At 40.6% G+C, this 20746-nt stretch overlaps 1 protein-coding gene across 1 annotated transcript in view; it reads left to right on the top strand.

Moving 5' to 3' along the window:
• Window positions 1-20746, top strand: part of DGKI (diacylglycerol kinase iota) — a 309532-nt gene that overhangs the window by 156402 nt on the left and 132384 nt on the right. Inside the window, exons 9-16 of the mRNA XM_081957046.1 lie at window positions 3632-3706; window positions 4956-5051; window positions 5711-5793; window positions 9208-9268; window positions 11782-11895; window positions 12361-12498; window positions 12948-13026; window positions 19733-19788. Of these exons, the coding sequence (XP_081813172.1) occupies window positions 3632-3706; window positions 4956-5051; window positions 5711-5793; window positions 9208-9268; window positions 11782-11895; window positions 12361-12498; window positions 12948-13026; window positions 19733-19788 (702 nt within the window). The remainder of the gene's footprint in view (window positions 1-3631; window positions 3707-4955; window positions 5052-5710; window positions 5794-9207; window positions 9269-11781; window positions 11896-12360; window positions 12499-12947; window positions 13027-19732; window positions 19789-20746) is intronic.

Genomic DNA, 20746 nt, shown 5'->3' with positions numbered 1-20746 from the left:
TCCCCTGCCATGCCTATCAAACCACACCACACCCATCAAGCCACGCCCACAGAACCGGTAGTAAAAAAAAATGAATTTCACCACTGCTTCACAGCCCAGTTATAAAGAATCCTGTGCTGAAATGTACTTTTGGTTGCTCAGAAATTCTCTTTCCTTGCAAAAGAAGTATTGATTTTTAAAAAACCTTATTTTAAGGACACATGAACATATCTCATGCGGTTGAGCTTATTTTATACCTGGAGATGGCAGAAGGTGCTAAAGCTGTGGTTATTTTTGTAACACATCTCTCCATGATTTTGAAGCCTGCCTGGCTGCCCACACAACTGAAAGCCTCATGGGACGTCTTCTTGCATGCTGCCTTCCTTTGGGTTTTAATGGAAACATGGGAAGCCAAAGAGGATGCCTCATCCTGAGGAGCCGATTCTAAAAAGGAAGACCAGCACGTGGTCACCTTCTAACTGAAGAAGGCAATGTAGCCTACCCATGAGAGCATCATTGAAACAATCTTCTCATTTGAAAGATTATGCCAATATCTTTTTATTAATTTAGGTAAGGTGGGAAAAAATCAGGAATAGTTTTTTTTTAACCCTGTATGGAATTGTTATAAACAATTCAAGTGATCTGCAGATAAATGCAGGCTAATAGACCAAAGCGGTTGTGTATGCCAGAGGTATTCATTTTATGATTAAGAGGGGAAACGTGACTCTTTATAGATAACACGGCTGTATTTATCATTAGATGTAAAAGAATAACTTTAACAATATTCCTCAGCCACATAGCTTTCATGGAATTATAATGTTGAAGGTGGACATTTAGGTTATTGTCAATTCCTATACAGTGCAGAAATATAATTAAATCATTCCCAAGAGATGGTCATTAAGAAATTGCTTGAACAAATCCAATGAAGCGAATCCTGCACGTCTTCTCTGGATAATTGAATCCACTGTCAAATTACTTGTACTTTCTGGAAGTTTCTTCTAACATTCACTTGTTCCTTCCTGCAAATTAAATCCATTATACTATGTCATGCAGTCTGAAGACAAGCCTTGACCTGACTTTCAAAAATTTGATATGGACAGGGGTGGAATTCTACCGATTTGGACCGGTTTGGGTGAATCGGTAGCTCTGACTATCAGCTGGGAATGAACCAGTTTGCTCCGACGAGCAAGTGGGCCCGCCTGTCTGCCCCTGTGCTTTACTTACCTATATCTTCTCAGCTGAGTTGTGTGCTACTCTGCCATGCCTCACCTGTTTTCCTCCACAGCAGTAATATGTAAAGTAAATTTTCTCCAAACTGCCCACATGAAGTACATGATCACTGAACCGATTGTTAAACTGGTAGGATCCCACCACTGGATGTGGGATGTCTCTCTGTCATTGTTTTTTTAACGCTAAAGATACCCAGTTCCTTCAATCTTTCCTCATAAGCCTGAAGTTTTCAGTTTCTTTTAATCCTTAAAGTATTTTGAACATTTGCAAAAGCAAACTCTTGAGTTATCCATCTATTGGGATAGTTTGTATTGTTTCTTTGTGGTATACACAGAAGCACTTTTCTTTAATTTTCGTTATACTTTCAAGGAGTTTCAACATGGAGAAAATGGCTTTGTGATTTTGCAACATTATCCAAGGGAAACACACAGCTTTCATTCTGAAATGTTCGGGACTCCGCATTGAGTGGTTCAGAATGAAATCACAATACTTTATGGGGACACAGAAAGAAAGGATTTGCTCACAGAGACACCAAACAGATCCCAGATAATTAAAACAAAGACTAAAGTCTTCATTACCCTTATTTTTTTAGTTATTGCTTTAAAAACTAGGGACAAATAAAGTTAAATGCTAAGTGTAATACAGCCAGCTCAACATTGTGTCTAGTAAGACTTAAGTGACCAACAATGAGGTTTTCTTTGAAGTTGTTCATACGTATATAGGATATCTTATAAGTCATGACTTTGTTAGATAGTTCTTGCCTAGAAACATACCTCTGACAGCCATTGCTGACATTATAAATCAGCAAATATGGATTATTTGACTGAGGTTTTGAACAGGTATTTGGTGCTTTGTAAGCCAACCTTTTTGATGCATTTTTTTTTGAAAAATACAAGTGCAGAATTCATTGCTGTACTCTTTTACTGTACAGGTGATGCTTGTTCAACAACCACTTGGTCAGTGACCATTCGGACTTGCAATAACTGAATGAGTGATGGTTATGAACTGTTCTTAAAGTTCTGATCAATGCAGTCCTCCCCCGGACACATCATTGCAAACCGGGTGCTCAGCAATTCAGATTTCTGAATGTTGCAGAGTCCTGTGATCACATGATCATGATTGGTGACCCTCCCTGTCAGCTTCACACAAGTAGACTCAATGGGGAAGCCAGCAGGATCTCACCATCACTTGAAGTGCTTGTCTAATGGCTCACGTGGTTCTTGGCTCATAATGGTCATTGGCAGTGGTGGGATTCAAATAATTTAACAACCGGTTTGCCCAGGGCAGGTTCGCTGTCATGGGAGGTGTGACCCATTCCTGTCCTCCATCTCTGCTGTACATGCAGGATGAGCCTCTCATGATGACCAACCTGACCCTGGGCGAACCGGTTGTTAAATTACACCCTCCCTCTGCTATCAAAGTGGATCCTGGGCGCTGCTCTGCAATGGAGAAATGGGAAGCAGAGGTGGCACGAGGGAAGGAGGAGGTGCAGGGAGTAGAAAGAAGGAAAGCAGCCTTCTAATTCCCTCACGTTGGAGGGAATTGCCTGTTTCTCCATTGCAGCGCAGCACCCAGGATCTACTTTGATAGCAGAGGCAGGGTAATTTAACAACCAGTTTTCACGAACCGGTGTGAACCGTCTGAATCCCACCACTGGTCATTGGGGCTGTCAGAATTGCTCCTGCTAAATGGCCCAGTAACATGATGTCATCCTTTATGACTGCATTACTTGGGAATAGAAAGTCTGATTCAAATTATTGTTGTAAATTGAGGACTACCTGTGCATTTAAAATCAATAGTCTGTGAGTCAACTCTAAAAATGATTTTTTGCATTATCTCTAGAAAGTCATCTGTGGTATCACACATCAACTAATATGAGGCAGGAGGACATACCTAACCTAGTAATAGTTAATTGTCCTACTGGTTAATGCTATTGGTTTAAATAGAAGAAGTAGGAAACCCCCTCCCCCCAGAGCATATCTGGCTTTATCTTGTTCTCCTTAACCTTTTTATATAGGTGGTCTCCACACCAGGAGGCGAACCTGATTGGGCGGGAGACTGGAGCCCCGGAAGGAAAACGGGCGTCTCCTACATGAAATGGGAGGGTTGGCAGGTACAGCATGTGCTCTTATGTGAGTCTATGGGAGCATCTAGTTTTCTTCTCCCTCACAGCATTGGAAGTCTCCAGTTCTGAAAGTACCAGTCTGGTCTTATTGTGTGGCTTTCTCCATAACAGTGGTGTGAAAATGTAAAGCATGAGACGCATGTCCTTTCAACTCATGCATGCGTGCCCAGGTGGTGTATCATTTTCCACAGGTACTGTCACAAAAGGTGTTTCTTATAGGGAGATCTTCTGTTGGGAGTTATTGTTTTTAAACTCTCCTCCTTCTCCTTTTCTTTTTAAAAACACAAAACAAAACAGAATTCACTGAAAAATTCGACCAGGCGGAAGAAAAGAACCTCTTTTAAAAGGAAAGTCAGTAAAAGAGGAAATGAGGTAAGTCTTTCAAACAATTTATTATGATTATTAATTAGGGGAAAAATAATCATAACAAAATGGCTGATCCAATTGGATCCCTTTCAGTTCTATTAGACATATCCCATTCTATTCTAGAAGCATGTTATACTTATGCTAAATAAAATGTGTTTGGTGATTAATGATTGATTAATTATTATTAATTGGGGGAATTAATGATTAAATAATGATTATTAAGTAGGGGAATATACTAATAACACAACAGCTGATCCAATCGGATCCCTTTCAATTCTATTAGACACATCCCATTCTATTCTAGAAGCATATTATACTTATGCTAAATATAATGTGTTTGGTGATTAATGATTGATTAATGATTATTAATTATGGGAATTAATGACTAATGATTATTAATTAGGGGAAATATACTCATAATACAACAGTGGATCCAATCTGATCCCTTTCAGTTGTATTAGTTGACATATCCCATTATATTCTAGAAGCATATTATACTTATGCTAAATATAATGTGTATTTAGAGAATAGTAATTCTTTCTACTCCCTTTCCCAAGTCTCATCCCAAACTCAATTCATATTTCCTGCTTGGTTGAAAATGCATATCCCCAAACTGTTATCTGTGGAGACTCCTGTCTCTATTGTTCAGTGTCAGGGTTCCAAGTAACACTCCCAACGAAAGAAGACTCCGAGATTTGAAGTTCCTCAAAGTTCCATTTTATTAGAGATGTCATATTGGCACATCTGGGAAAACCCGAACCTGAAAGTTTCCAGGCTTTTCCCACCCAAATGAAAGTTCAAGACCCTGCCCAGCACCCACATGTCCATCACATGGTACAATCAGGCACCGTCCAAAACTGGAGATGCCTCCCAGTCACACCATCGCAGCTGCAGGGCAAAGTGTCCTTGACTCTCTGAGAAAGGAATGTTATTTAGGCTATATATCACCCACATTCCATATAATTCCCCTTCCCGTTTTCCCACAGCAGAAAATGCGACAGGCTTGAAGGCCCAATGTAAAAGATGGCTCCCAGGTCTGACATTCAGGACATTTGAATCAAATTTTACAAAGATGTAGGATGGGGTTCACTATCCCTCATCAAACTGTAGTGTGAAATCACATTCTGAATCTTTATGATGCCTTACTCATTTCTTAATAAGAAGGAATTTGGGTATTTTATGGCTGGTAGTTCTGCCCCACTAATTAATGTGCTCACTGCAACTTTCTCCTGATGCTTTACTTTTCTTTCTCTAGGAGAACAAAGGGCGGCCTTTTGTGATTAAGCCTATCTCTTCCCCTCTCATGAAACCCTTGCTTGTATTTGTGAATCCAAAAAGTGGAGGGAATCAGGTAAATATGAGCCATCAAATACAGAATGGGCTTGTACCAAGAACAGGATTTAGAATGTATGCCAGAAAAAAGATGTCTCAAGTCCAGAAGTGGTATTCAGCCAGCTTGGACCAGTTCTGGCATACCGGTAGTGGAAATTTTGTGAAGTTTGGAGAACCGGCAAATATCACCTCTGGCTGGCCCCGCCCTCCTGCCCCTGCTGTCCCCTTGGCTACATTCCCTCGTTTTTTAGCTCAGCTGATTCGCGTGGCAGAGTGGATTGCGACACCTCAGCTGAGTAAAAAACAGCTCAGCTCACCAGCGCTGGCACAGAGGGCTGTCTTTGAGGGTTGCGCACGAAGCACTCCCTCTCATAGAACTGGTAGGAAAAGATTTGGAATCCCACCACTGCTGAAACCTGATGAAAGAGTTAAAGGTTGGAAGTAGGTTCTAAAATAAGATAGAAGAGAATATTGCAGCTCAGGGTTGAACTGGGGGTCCTTGGTGCTCTCTGAACTTGGTGGTTTTCTTGCGGACGTTTCAGTACCAAACTAGGTAATATCATCAGGGCATCTACAATAGGAGTTCTCTTAATGTGAAACTAGTGAAATACTGTATCGTGCATTTTAAGACTGAGGTACAAGTTAATTGAATTTTTTTTCTTTTTTTGTCCTTTACAGGGTACTAAAGTGCTCCAGATGTTTATGTGGTATTTGAATCCTCGTCAGGTTTTTGACTTATCTCAGGAAGGACCAAGAGATGCGTAAGTTCTGGGGTGTTTAGTTTGACCTGCCCTTCGTTCTTTTATTTTCATGTGAGGCCACTCAAAACACAAACATCACCATTTCTAATAATTAAAAACGTATACTGGCCTCTGGCCACGATAGCTGGAAGTAGTAGGGATCCTGGTTCCAACAAACGCGAATTAACTTCAGAAAGAGGACTTGAGAGCAACTATCCCTTGACCTGGTCAGTTGTGACAATTAAATGTATATCTCCTTGTGCTTATTATTATCCTCTTCAGTGGGCACCAGGCCATTTTGAACAGCTAAGAGCCACACATAAAATGAAATGGGGAGGGGATGGCAGTGAAAGACTGCACTGGTACAAAAATTACCTGAGACTGTCAAGTAAATGATAGATACGGGCATTTCCAGTAGTGATACGAAAGTGGCTTGAATTTTTAAGGGGAAAATTTAAGGTGTGTCAATGAATGCATTAATTTTACAAATGGCAGTGAAAATGACTATTGTATATCATAGATGGGATTCACTTACCTTCCCTAGCGGTTCGCGAATGTGAGTGCGCTCCTCTGTGCATGCGCAGCATGCTCAGTGCTCACACCTTACGTCGTGGAAGGTGGGCGGAGCCTCCTGCAGCCGCCACTACCGGTTCTCCTGAGCCAGAGAGAACCAGCTGAATACCACCTCTGTTGTGTATCCATAGAGGACAGCATGCAATGGAACATGCATTGATGCATTATGAAAACCCCTTTTAAAAATGAGTAAGGGCAGCAAACATACACCTTCCTCCTCCTATGTGAAGTGAATTGGTCTGAGAAAGAGTGACTGATCCAAAGTCACCCAACTGCCTTTCATGGCTAAGGCAGGACATGAACTCAGAGTCTTCCAATTTCTAGTCTGGTACTTTAATCACTAAACCAAACTGGCTCACATATTAATGTGTGACTGGATATGAAGCCACAGTAGCATTAGGCAAATGGAGTGAGTAGAAGGGAACAGGCATAAGAATTTCATTTTTAATGTGTGCCAGTATCTACATAGAAAAAGTGTCAATAAAGTTTATCTTAACTATAGTTGTGGTTGTTTTAATTAGAGTTTTACTCCATTTTCCAAGAGTTACAATCCCAAATCTGGTCAGGCTTCAACTCCTGGGGATGCTAAGAGTTGAAGACCACACATCTTAAAATTGCTGAAATTGGGAAATGCTTAAGTCCATGATGGCGAACTTATGGCACGTATGCCACAGGTGGCAGGCGGAGCCCCCTCTGCGGGCACATGAGCCGTGCATGCACTCGCCTCCTACCAGCCATCTGATTTTCAAGTCTCTGCTGTGCATGTGCAGAGGGCTGGCACGGGGGCATGCAATAGACATGTTCACATGCGTAGGGGTTGGGTGGGGTTTGCGCATATGCAGGGAAGGGGGAGCACAGAAGGGTGACACATGCATGTGCAGGGGGTGGGGCATACAGGGGGTGTCGCACCCGCATTACATTATGGGTTTGTGCACACATGCGCATGCTGCTGTCGCACACTCGTACACACTTTCAGCACGTGACGACAAAAAGGTTAGCCATCACTGACTTAGGCGATCGCAAAATGTTAAGGAAAGTCAGATCTTGTTAATATTTGGATGGGAGATTATTAGAAAATCCTAGACAGGGAATATGCAAATAATCTAACTGAGGGCCATAATTTGCAATGTCTCTGTTGTTACCAAGAAAAGTTTCAGTGTCACACAATAGTATTCAAAGGTTTTTAAAATCGTGCTTTAAATATCTACTCTGTAAATTCCCCTATAACATGTTTTTAATGCCACAAGATGGCACTCTTGGATATTGTCTAACTCTCATCTGATCCGCCTGTATTCCTGATATTTTCAAAAGCAGAACAGTCTTATTTCGTTTCATTTTTAAAAAAAAAATGTTTTCCACTATGTCTGTATGCGAAAAAAGGCTTGACGTAACCAAGGGAATTGCTAGCAGATGCTGAGCCAAGTTTCAGAAAACAAGAGAACCAGAGAGAAACTTGTTGGATTTTTTTTTTCCCGTTTAAGCATCAGAGTACAATTTGTTATTTCTGGGGTAACATTCCGCCAGTCAATTTGCATAATTGCTTTAAACCAAGCAACTGTTTTGTGCAAAATGGGCGATTTAGGCTGCTAACTGGTAAAAAGCCTCAAAGCTCATTAAATTCAATACAGAAAAAAACCCCACCTGAATTGATTAGCAACTGCTTTCCAGGCACGCTTGCAATTGGTGGCTTTAACTTTTCAAGTCCTGAATATTTTAAAGTTTGGCTAATTACTGGGATATCTGTTTCTGAAAAGGCCTTTTAAAAAACGTTTTGAATCCAGAGTATTATTCTGAGAAATGTGAATCCAAAGGTGCTTTCTCTTTATCAAAAGCCAACTGGACTTTCTTGGTTTTTTTAAAAAAAAACTTTTATTTTGAAAATGTTTTGCTTCTCCAAGAAGCTTATTCAGTTCTTACTAACTGGTAGTAAGTGTGTGTGTGTGTGTGTGTGTGTGTGTGTGTGTGTGTGTGTGTGTGTGTATGTGTATGTGCATGTATGTGTATGTACGTACATACATATACATATACATATACATATGTGTGTGTGTGTGTGTGTGTGTGTGTGTTGTATTTGTGCTGATAAATAAATAAAGGGAGACTAGTATGGATCCATTTCAAGCTATTTAGCTCTCATCAGCTAGCCATACCCTTACTGGGATTTGAACCTGGGATGTGTTACATATTAGGCAGATTTGTTAGCCACTACATATATATATGTTGTATTCTTTTCATTCAAGTAGACATACTCAATTCCTGCAACTGTTCTTCATACGTTTTAGCCTCTAGTCCCCTAATCATCTTTGCTGCTCTTCTCTGCACTCTTTCTAGAGTCTCCACATCTTTTTTACATCGTGGCGACCAGAACTGAATGCAGTATTCCAAATGTGGCCTTACCAAGGCATTATAAAGTGGTATTAACACTTTACGTGATCTTGATTCTGTCCCTCTGTTTATGCAGCCTAGAACTGTGTCGGCTTTTTGGGCAGCTGCTGCACACTGCTGGCTCATATTTAAATGGTTGTTCACTAGGCCTCCAAGATCCCTTTCACAGTTATTACCATTGAGTGAGGTACAACATATACTGTACATGACCCAGTAACTTCTGTAAAATAAGTATTACCTTCCTCACCATATCTGATTTTAGTAAAGGGATTGGGTTTAGAATGGAGTCTGACTTTGCCAAAATAAAGCGGTTGGTATGGCAAAATCAATTTCTGTTTCTTGAGTGAGTCCACTTTTATTTGTGCTCCTGATAATAAATGCTTGACTAGGAAGTGCTTAATCGCACAGAAGCATTTTAAAAATCTATCTTCATGATTTTAAAAAAAAAATCCCACTTTGTCCTCTGTTTTCTTTCACTAGGCTTGAATTGTACAGAAAAATGCCAAATCTGCGAATACTGGCTTGTGGTGGCGATGGAACAGTAAGGCTGATTCCTTTTCATTAGCTTTCTTTGTAACAGTTAGGAGGTACTACCAATGATTGTTGGCGAAATTATTACAATAAACTATCCTTTTTCCTGAAAATAAGACCTCCCCAGATATTAAGTCTAATTGGGCTTTTGAGTGCATGTGCTAAAATAAACCCTCCCCCGAAAATAAGCCCTCCCCGAAAATATTGCAACACAGCAGCAGCCATGACGTTCCTGCACCTCAAAAATAATAAGAGTCCCCGAAAATAAGGCCAAATGCTTATTTCAGGGGGTCAAAAGAAAATAAGACCCTGTCTTATTTTCAAGGAAACACGGTAAGCTTTAACTGTTTTTAATTGACTTTAATAATTGAATTTTCTGATTTTAGCTTGGGTTTTAATTGTGTACATCACTTGGAGTCGCATGCAAGAGAGATGAGCGTCTATATAAATTAAATCAATCAATCAATTAAACAATCAAATCTTGCACATTATAGTTATCTCTTTCTCTTTACCCTTCTATTACTCTATTTATCCCTCCTTTTCTTCCCCCCTCCATCCCTCCCCCTGTCTCTCTCCTTGAGAAATAATATAATATTAAAGAATGTACTACTTCTAACTGGTCAACATCACTTATCAATAGCTTTAAACATATTTTAATTAGGGTTAATCACTCACTCCATTCACACATGCTTGTCCAACATTTGTCTTGTAGAACAGAGTATTGATTGGGTTGGTGGGTTTTTGTGTGTGTGAATGGAACAATTTAAATTTTGTTTATTTTATTTTATCTCTGCCTTGTTCTATTCACACAAGCCAATTACGTTGCAGTAGTCAGGTATTCATCATGATAGCATGAGAATACTGAAGTCTGCAAAATCAAACAATCCCAATGCTTATGTGCTCATAGAATCCTACAAATGCTTACTGTTTGATTTTATTCTTCCTTTTCTTTTTTCAAAGATGGCTTTCTAAAACATATTTATGGAGGACAGGGCTCATCTGTTTAATGGCTCTGGAGCTCATTTGTGCCACAGGGTTGGATTTATTGCTTTCAATCTCTTTTCCCTTGCATTTCATATTTTGAGCAAATGGGGGCAGTGCTGTCATATCAGTATGAGCAGTGCCTGATTTATCTTTCTTGAGATTATATTTGAAGGAAATTAATGTTGTGTTGTTCCAAAAGCCATTACATTTAAAAATGAAAATCTTGTTCAAATGGATCTAGTGAATATTCAGTAAGACTACTTATTACTTTGCATTATTGAAAGGAAACAGAAAGGAGGAGATTTTTCTCGTTTCCCTGTTCAGAATTAACCTTTTTTTCCTGATGATAAATGAAATATTATCAGTTCCAATTCTTCTTAGCCTCAGATTTTTCCATCAAGCTTCAAAACTAAACAGATAGGTATCCTATCCCAAATCCAAAATACAGTCCCGAGGAATTAAGTCTCTGTGAATTATTTTATTATGACTTCTAGCATAAGTAACAATGTCATTTCCTAAAATGTTAAAAGCAAAACTCAGCCATATTTAGAACTCCCAAAGTTTTATATATCCAAAAAAAACCAGCTTTTGTTTTTTATATATTAAAAAACCTGATTCTAAGGCAGGTCAATTCATTTTTATTAATGCTGTTCCACATAATTTTCAATGGTGGGCATCTCACTGACTGTTCTTATAGCAAATCTCTCAAATATTCTTCCTTAACTAATATGAATTGGTGGTTGGGAGGGGAATGGGGGAAATATAGATGCACTGTTATTGACATCTAGACCCCTAGTGGCATAGTGGTCAAACTGCAGGCAAACTCTCCCTACAATTTAGAGCTTGATTCTGATGGGGCTCATGATTGATTCGGCCTTCCATCCTTCCGAGATTGGTAAAATGAGGTCCCAGATTGTTGGGGGCAATGTGCAAATAATACTTACATTGTAAACTGCCCAGAGAGTGCTACAAAGCACTACGGGGTGTATATAAGCGTAAATGCTATTGCAATTTCAATAGCAATCCCAGTGGTGCAGTGGTTAGAGTGCAGTATTTCAGGTACTTCTGCTGATTGCTGGCTGCCTGCAATTTGGCAGTTCAAATCCCACCACGCTCAAGGTTGACTCAGTCTTCCATTCTTCCGAGGTGGGTAAAATGAGGACCCAAATTGTTGGGGGCAATATGCTGATTGGACAGGATGAAAGCAGAATGCATTACATTGTTCAGTTATACCATACACCGTATCATTCACAGAGAAAACAAGCTATGGCTGGTGTAATATAGCTCATTCTTTGTCCAGTGATCATTCTGATTTTTGCAGTGCAGATATGGTAGCCCCACACTGTAGCTGTAATTCCCTCATCCATCTATTTCCATGAGCGTTCAGGTTCGGAGTCTTCCTCATCAATCTCTTCCAGGAACCACACACTGGCAGGAATGAACAGCACTGCCTAGAATTGCAACCATAAACTCTGGTTAGACCCATCTTTCCATATGGTCTAGAAATTTACTTCCAATTCTGTAACTGTTGATGCTTAGGTTGGCTGGATCCTCTCCATTCTGGATGAGTTACAGTTGAATCCCCAGCCTCCTGTGGCTGTACTTCCACTCGGCACTGGGAATGATCTTGCTCGCACTCTCAACTGGGGAGGGGTAAGTCTGAATACAGGTCTGACTGGTTGTCATTTCACTTTTTGTTGAACGTGAAGGAGGAGGCCCAAATTGTGGAAGGAAATGTATAAAATATATTCTTCTAATTGGTGCATTATTTTTTATGCATAGAGTAGAAAGTTTCTACTTCAACTTTCACTTTTCTCCCACTCCCCCACCCCACCCAATTAAATGAAATAATCACAACCATGGCTGGGCTAGTTAGCTACTTGGCCGTAGACTTATTATTGTGATTCATTCCCAGTATTATCTAATATTTGTAAAACTTTACCCATAATATTTTATGGATTTCTTGTGCTCTGTCCTGTCCATGCACCAATGATGGGAATTATGAATATTTAATTAGCTGCTTTTGACTAAATACTGATGAATATCCCACAGACTAATCAATTAATCATTTATTAATATTGATCATTTACATCTGCCTACTTCTCTGTCCTACTTCAGGGGTATACTGATGAACCTGTTGCGAAAATTCTCTGTCATGTAGAAGATGGCGCCATCGTTCAATTAGATCGTTGGAATCTTCAAGTGGAGAGAAATCCTGATTTGCCGCTAAATGAACTTGAAGATGGAACACATAAGGTTAGTGCGAAATCTTTCTCCTTAAAGTAGACTAGAATTGGGAGATCAGAGATCATGAAGAGTGGCTGTGGAATATTTCTAGACATGGAATCCTAGTATTTCTTCATTTTTGACTGGTCTCTGTTTATTTGCTCCACTATGTTGGCAATTTATTGTTTTCAGACCTGTCAACAATTAGCCAGTAAGCTAATAGAATAAAACCCACCCACTAGTGAAAGTGTTATTTATGCAAATCCCTTATACATCTACTAGCAATTCCAATTTATGGTCTCTTTGTATGAACATGAGTAGACAATATTGCTCCAAAATTACACCATTTGTACCTGAAATAACAAAGTCAACTTTGCTTAGTGAGTCCTAGTGTTTGCAATTCTATTTTATTTTTCTATATTGCCTTTTCTACAAAGTTTCTTTCTTTCTTTTTTTTACTTCTGATCTCATCACTGCAGCTCCCTCTCAATGTTTTCAATAATTACTTCAGCCTCGGATTTGATGCCCATGTCACGCTGGAATTCCACGAATCTCGAGGTGAGAGAACTAAAGCTATCTCTCTCAAAGTGTGCATCTAGAAAAAAAGGATTAGATACACTTAACATGTGCCCTAAAGGTGGTCCGTATGTCTTTAATGCCTACGGAATAGATAGAATTTTGCCAGCTGTGAAGTTACAGTATAGAGTGGATGAAAAGGGGGGTGAAAATTGTTCCTATTCTTAAGAAAATAATAGAAGAGTTAAAGAAAAGGGTAGATGTTAGTGTATCTTGACTGAAAATATGTATTGTATTTATGGTTAATTTCTACAAATAGTATCAGCAATAGCTAAAGGATTATCATGTGCCAATGCTCTGAATGAATTAAAGCTACTGCAGATATTTAGCCAAATGATGAGGAAAATGTTAGCTGATTTTTATTTATTGTGAAGGTTTCAACAAACAATACATCCCAAATCACGGTCAAGTTAACAGCTACCACTATAGAGATGATTTATTTCCAGTTCAGAAAACATGTAAACATTTAGAATAATCTTGTCTAGCTAATTTTGGCTGCTTTAAAAAGCAAAACCAGACTAATAGAGACCAGCAGAGAATCTTAGATTAGTATGAGATATTTCATGCCAAATATGTTTTTTATGTAGGTCAGCTGAATCAGACTTGGTACGACATTTGCAGTCTGATTTCATCGAAAAATTTTGTATAAGACGCCCTTTTCCCCCGCCCCTAAAAGAGTGTGGAAATGTTGGTGTGTCTTATACACCTAATACAGCCATTTTTGGCCTCCCCAGCATCCCATTTTTGTGAAAAATGGGTTGTTTTTTTGCAAAAACAGAGGTGTTTTTGCCTTCCCCCAGTCCCCAGAAGCATTCTGCAGGCTTCAGCAGGGCTGGGGGAAGGCAAAAATGTCCCAATTTTTACAAAAAATGGCCTGTTTCCCACCTGTTTTTTTCAAAAACGGCGGAATTTTTGCCTTCCCCAAGCCCTGCTGAAGCCTGCAGATTGCTCCTGGGGGCCGGGGAGAACAAAAACTTTTTTTCTTATTTACCTCATTGAAATCTTGGTGTATCTTATACACCGGTGCGTCTTATAGTCCGAAAAATACGGTATATATCACTTCACAGTGCTTTAGAAAACTCTCTGAGCAATTTACAGAGTCAGCATGTTGTCCCCAACAATCTGGGACCTCGTTTTACTGACTTCGGAAGGATGGAATGTTGAGTCAACCTTGAGCCTGTCAGGATTGAACTCCAAACTGTGGGCAGAGTTTGCTTGCAATACTGCATTCTAACAATCTGCCTTACTTCATGTAAACAAAGTATTCTGTCTTACAATGCAGTAGTATCCTTCTAGTAATAAAAATGTGAACACGAATACTGTAGATGATAGATGAAATAGCTTTGAGGTCTTGGAGATAGATAGGCCTCCACCAAGAAAATGATCAGATAAAAAAAAAACTGAGTTGGGATCAGGATTGTAGCCTGAGAAAATCTCTCAGATAAAAGCTTCTTAGGAAGAAGGGAAGGGAAGGGAAGGGAAGGGAAGGAAAGGAGAGGAAAGGAAAGGAAAGGAAAGGAAAGGAAAAAGCTCATTCAGCCTTTCAAGATTCTGTTACTATAGCTTTACAATAAAAGGAGTACTGACCTACATGACATTGGAGTGTTATTCTGATCTACCCCAAAGGCTGACAATTACGAAGGCAAGTATTCATGAATCATATTATGTCATCCTTGTATGGTAAGCCAAATGCCATGTACACCTACCATTACTTTTATTAGAATGGATCTTGCAAGTGTAAATATGCAAGTGTAAAAACTGCCACAAAGTAGAGGGAGTCAACTTATTCTCCGAAGCCTCTGAGGGCAAGACAAGAAGCAAAGGGTGGAAACTAATCAAGGAGAGAAGCAACCTAGAACTAAGAGATTTCCTGACAGTGAGAACAATTAATCAGAGGAATAACTTGCCTCCAGAAATTGTGAATGCTCCAACGCTGGAGGTTGTTAAGAAGAGATTGGATAACCATTTGTCTGAAGTTCTTTAGGGTTTCCTGCCTGAGCAGAGCATTGGATTAGAAGACCTCCAAGGTCCCTTCCAACTCTGTTACTCTATTCTATTCTGCTTCCCCACCTCCCTCTTTTATCTTCTTGAGAATTAGGAGGGTGCCTGCCTGAGATGTTTTCATAACCCTTCATATGGGCTTAAGCCATGTTTAACTGTTTGTTGCCTTATCAAAGTCTCTATATATAGTGTCTGTGTATTACAATTAATTCAAAGTCTGTGACCTGTGGAAAAATTAGATTTCACCCCTCCAGTTTGGGAATTATGACAATTGTAATCTAGAGCACCCGAAAGGCACCAGTTAATCAAAAGTTGCATTGTATTAGAGTGGGGTGTCAAACTCAAGGGCCGGGGGCCGGATCCGCCAACAGGGTGCTTAGATCTGGCCTGCAGGACCACCCTGGAAACAGAGAAAGACTGGACCGCATGCCTCTGCAAGCGAAAACGGAGCTCAGGGAGGCTGCGTGTGACCCTCTTGGGCACAGTTTCCACTGGCAGAGGCTTGCATGAGGCCGTCGCAGCTGAAATGGAGCTCGGGACCCACTTTCTCCGGCAGAGCACCTGGGCCACCACAGGCGCCCCTGATACAAGTTATGTTGAGCTGGCCATGCCCACCAGAGCTGGATTGCTAATCTTTTTACTACCGGTTCAGGTGCGCTTGTGCGCACGTGCGCACAATGCTTCTGCGCATGCACAGAAGCATCCAGGCGGGTGGGTGGAGCCTCCTGCCACCGCTACTACTGGTTCTGCCGATCCGGGCCTAACCAGCAGCAACCCACCTGCGACGCCCACGCTGGCCATGCCCCCCCAGCCCCTCCAAGGTCAAACAACCCTGATGTGGCCCTCAATTAAATTGAGTTTGACACCCCTGCATGAGAGTATGTGCCTGGATGGCGGGAGAATACACTGACGATACCTAAAACTGTTTAGAACCTGGATGATTTATTCCTATGAATTTGGAACATCAACCCTTAATTGTCCTTCTTTTCATGCTATCACCAAGCCCAATTGAAAAAGTTTCTCTCCCCCCACCTCATTTTTCTTGACATGCCAGATTAAATACAGGTCTGTCTCCTTGATGGAAAGAGCGAGTGCCTGTTTTTCTTTTCCCATGTTACAAAGGCAGCAAGCAGTCCAATTCATAATGAAGTCTCGTGGAAAGGCAAATAAATGACAAGGTTGACAGTAGCACTTTTATTCTGTAGGAACATGTGCTGGAATCCTTGCCAAATATGCTTGCAGCTAAATATTTTGACTGATGCTTTCTGCGTTAGAAGATTTATTTAATAATGAAGCCATAACACTTAATAAAGAATAAATGAATGTTATTCCAGAGATGTCAGTGTAATACATGCATATGCATTTCAATAAACAGAGAAGAGAGAAAAACTATGGCAAGACAAGCTGTATATTTTAAAGCAAGAATTTGGTCAGATAGCACCTATATTTTCTCTTAATGCTGTTCTCTTCTCCACACAACTCTGCTTTGACATAATAGGGGGAAATTCAATTTTTTAAAAATAGATGTTGCTATATTTTTATTGCATACTAGCTGATAACCTGGTGTTTCCCGGGTATTTATTTATAGGGGGAAAATGTCCAGACCAAATGTAATTTTTAATGTTGGATATTCCTGCTTACCAGAGGGAGATATCTTATGGAGTACTGTGAAGCCGTTAGCATGGCAACTTCACTGCACTGTACAGTAGAAACCATTTTACGGCAGTACAGTAGAAGCCATTTTAAGGCACAACAGGCTGTATCTTAACAGAACACACACCCCGAGGGATATTAGGGTGTCTTACCCCCACAGAATTTTTTTCCAGAGAGTAAGTCATCTGTGTACTAAGTTTGGTTGAAACTGCTCGAGGTGTTCCAGAGTTATGCTGGAACACACACACACACACACACACACTTTTATATATATAGATTGTATTTAGTTGATGGGGTGTCAGTCAGCTTCTACCCCCCACCAACCTCAGACCTCCTTCCTTCTGCCATTTCCTTCCGTTTCCTAGCTCTTACAGAAGCTTAACTGTTAATTCTTGTTTGTTAAAATCCCACCTGTACCAAGCTGTTTTTCTACTGCTGCCATTAGCAGAAAACTGGATATTCCAAAGGATTGGGAGAGCTCTCCTTGTGTCTCTTAGTTGCCAGTTGAGGCAAACTCATAGTTAATTGGGCCATAAGCTAAAATATCTTCTATACAAATCATGGGAAGTGGTGCTTTGGTTTACATGAATATCAGAGTTTCTCTCTCCAAATGCTTTGCTCCAAAGAGTAGGAGAAAAACATGAAGCAAACCAGCAATTCTCAGGTAGACAGAACTATATATTAGGTGCTTTCTATATATCAGCATGGGATGCGGTGGCTCAGTGGCTAAGACGCTGAGCTTGTCCATCAGAATGGTTGGCAGTTCAGTGGTTCAAATCCCTAGTGCTGCGTAACGGAGTGAGCTCCCGTTACTTGTTCCAGCTTCTGCCAACCTAGCAGTTTGAAAGCATTAAAAATGCAAGTAGAAAAATAGGAACCACTTTTGGTGGGAAGGTAACAGCGCTCCATACACCTTCGGCGTTTAGTCTTGCCGGCCACATGATCACGGAATTTCTTCAGACAGCACTGGCTCTTTAGCTTTGAAACAGAGATGAGCACTGCCCCCTAGAGTCGGGAACAACTAGCACATACATGCGAGGGGAACCTTTACCTTCTATATCAGCATATGTTAGGTGCTTTCTATGGCTGTCAAAGGAACAGCCAAGTATCCAATGGCTCAGAAAGACCGGCACAGAACATAGTCTAATACATAGACTTTGACTTCTATATACAGGTAGCCCTGGACTTATGGCCACAAAATTTATGTTGCTAAGTGAGACAGTTTTGTTAAGTGAAATTTGCTCCATTTTATGACCTTTCTTGCCAGATGTTAATAGGGTTGTTAAATGAACCTATGGCTTCCCCATTGACTTTGCTTGTTAGAAGGGCGCCAAAGGGGATCACATGACCTTCTGACATTGTAACCGTCATAAATATGAACCAGTAGCCAAGCATCTGAGTTTTGATAAAGTGACTATAGGGATGCTGCAACGGTCATAAAAAAGATAAATGTTGATACATCACTTTTTTCAGTGCCCTTGTAACTTTGAATCAGTGGTGGGATACGACCAGTACGCCCCTTTACGAGTGTACCGGTGCCTGCTGGGAGCACCAGGTACCGTTCCGGTACTGTGCTCCAGAGGGCCTGCCCGCTCACCTTACCGCTATTTGAGCCTACCAGGGTATTTGCGCATGCACACAGGGGGTTCGGTGCCTGTGCAGCGCTCCGCCGAGCAGCTGGAGCAGTGGTGGGTTACAACCGGTACGCTCCAGTATGGGCGTATCGGTGCCTGCTGGGAGCACTGGGTACCGTTCTGGTACGGTGCTCTGGAGGGCCCACCTGTCCTTACCTGTATTTGAGCTCTTTGGGGCTTCTGCGCACAGAGTGTACGGCGCCTGCACGATGCTCCACCGAGCAGCTGGAGCATTGCGGAGGCGTTGTGGAGCATCGCAGGTGATATGTACGCATGTACATGCTGTGAGCTTTCATGTGGTTGACGCCGGGCCCCGTTGCACTGTACAGTTGTACCAGGACCCAGAACTCACCATTGAGCTGGAGCGTTGCGGGCAGTGGGTACGCATGCATGCACTACGCATATGCACGTGGTGGACGCCCGGCCCTTTTGCATCGTACCAGTTGCAGTGGGACCCGGAACCCGCCACTGCTTTGAATGGTTCACTAAATGAACTTTTGTAAGTCAAGGACTACCTGTAATGCAGTAGCTGACATTTCAGCATGTTTGTCGCTTTACTCTTGCCTGCAATAAAGAGACTAATCTTGCCAAGATGTGTCTGAAAGCTTTGTGTGGAGTTTGAATTTAAGCTCCCAAACATGCTTTTTCAAGAGACAACTGGATCTTCTTGTTTTTCTTTGAAGACGTTTGGTTTCTCCTCCAAGAAGCTTCTTCAGCTCTGACTGAATGGTGGGGAGCTGAAGAAGCTTCTTGGATGAGAAGCGAAACGTCTTCAAAGAAAAACAAGAAATTCAATTGCCTCTTGAAAAAAAGCACCTTTGGGACAACCATGGCCTGGATGACTGAGAATCTTCATAGCTATTTGAATTTGAAACACTGAGATTTATGGCCAGGCCTGATGTGTGAAGCCTGACAGCAAGTAAAAACAGGATAGTTAATAACATTGATTTGATTTATATTTATCTAAAATTAAACAGCATTAATATGGTTGCTTTTTAATAATTTATGTAATAATGTTCTCTTTCTGCCATATTAAAATTGTACCTTGGCATCAACTATTAGAAGTTTTTGGGGGGCTGCAGCTCTCTCTCCTATAAACTATGCAAGTCCAGAATTTTGCAGCCTTAGAAAATTGGTAATTCAGTAATATGCTAGTCTTTGAGATACTATTATTCTTTCTCTCATTTCTTAAGTAAATATTCAATCTTCCTTGAATTATGGAAAGGCACTTCATTACTTAATTTAGATAACATTTCTTCACTGCCAGTTCATATCACCATTTTGATTCATTGTTATTTCTTGAAAAAGCTAAGTGTGTGAAGCCAATGTAGTGTTTAATGGATTTTGTAAAAGAGTTTTTAAAATTCTGCTTTCTTTTTCTTCCTTTCTTTTTCTTACAGAGGCAAATCCTGAAAAATTCAACAGCCGATTTCGAAATAAAATGTTTTATGCCGGGGTGAGTTGATAGAGTCTCTTTTTTTCTCTGATTTCTGTTTTGTTATTATTTTGAGCAATTAGCAATAAATAAATATAAATAATTTATATAAATATAAATAAATAAATAAGATGTTGAGACTCTAAAAAGAGTGCAGAGAAGATGATTAGGGGATTGGAGGCTAAAACATATGAAGAACGGTTGCAGGAACTGTTCGGGTTAATGTTGGGGTTCCAAATAACATCCAAAATTAAATCAGAGTCCAAGGCAAAATATTGCTCAAAGTTCCAATTTATTAAGAGAGTCATGTTGGCACATCTGGGAAAGCCCAAATCTGAGCTTCCTGGGTTTTCCCCACCTAGTTGAAAGTTCATGATCTTGCCCCCACACCCACAGGTCCATCACATGGTCCAATCTTCCACTGCCATACTGGAAGTTCCACCCATCCAGTTCCGGTCAGGTGCAAAGGTGTATAGAGACAAAGAATGACCTTGGATTCTAGGAAGGAATTTTATTTTGGCTACATAGCATTTTACTCCGTACCATCCCCCCTCCCTTTTCCCCCATTAGAAACAGCATAGTAAGATAATAGAAATTGTGGCATGCCAAAGATCCAGAAAGGAATATGGATGCAGGCCTGACATGTATGTCTAGTTTAATGAAAAGAAGGACTAGGGGTGACACGATAGTGTTCCAATAGCTCAGGGGTTGCCACAAAGAAGAGGGAGTCAAACTATTCTCCAAAGTACCAGAGGGTAGGACAAGAAGCAATGGGTGGAAACTAATCAAGGAGAGAAGCAACTTAGAATTAAGGAGAAAATTCCTGACTGTTAGAAGAATTAATCAGGGGAACAACTTGCCTCCAGAAGTTGTGAATATTCCAACATGGAAGTTTTTAAGAAGATGCTGGATAACCATTTGACTAAAGTGGTGGTATAGGGTTTCCTGGCTAAACAGGGGGTTGGACTAGAAGACCTCC

This window comes from Natrix helvetica (assembly GCF_964273705.1).
Source record: "Natrix helvetica genome assembly, chromosome: 6".
Classification (NCBI taxonomy): Eukaryota; Metazoa; Chordata; class Lepidosauria; order Squamata; family Natricidae; genus Natrix; species Natrix helvetica.
This window is presented reverse-complemented; position numbering and strand designations above follow the sequence as displayed.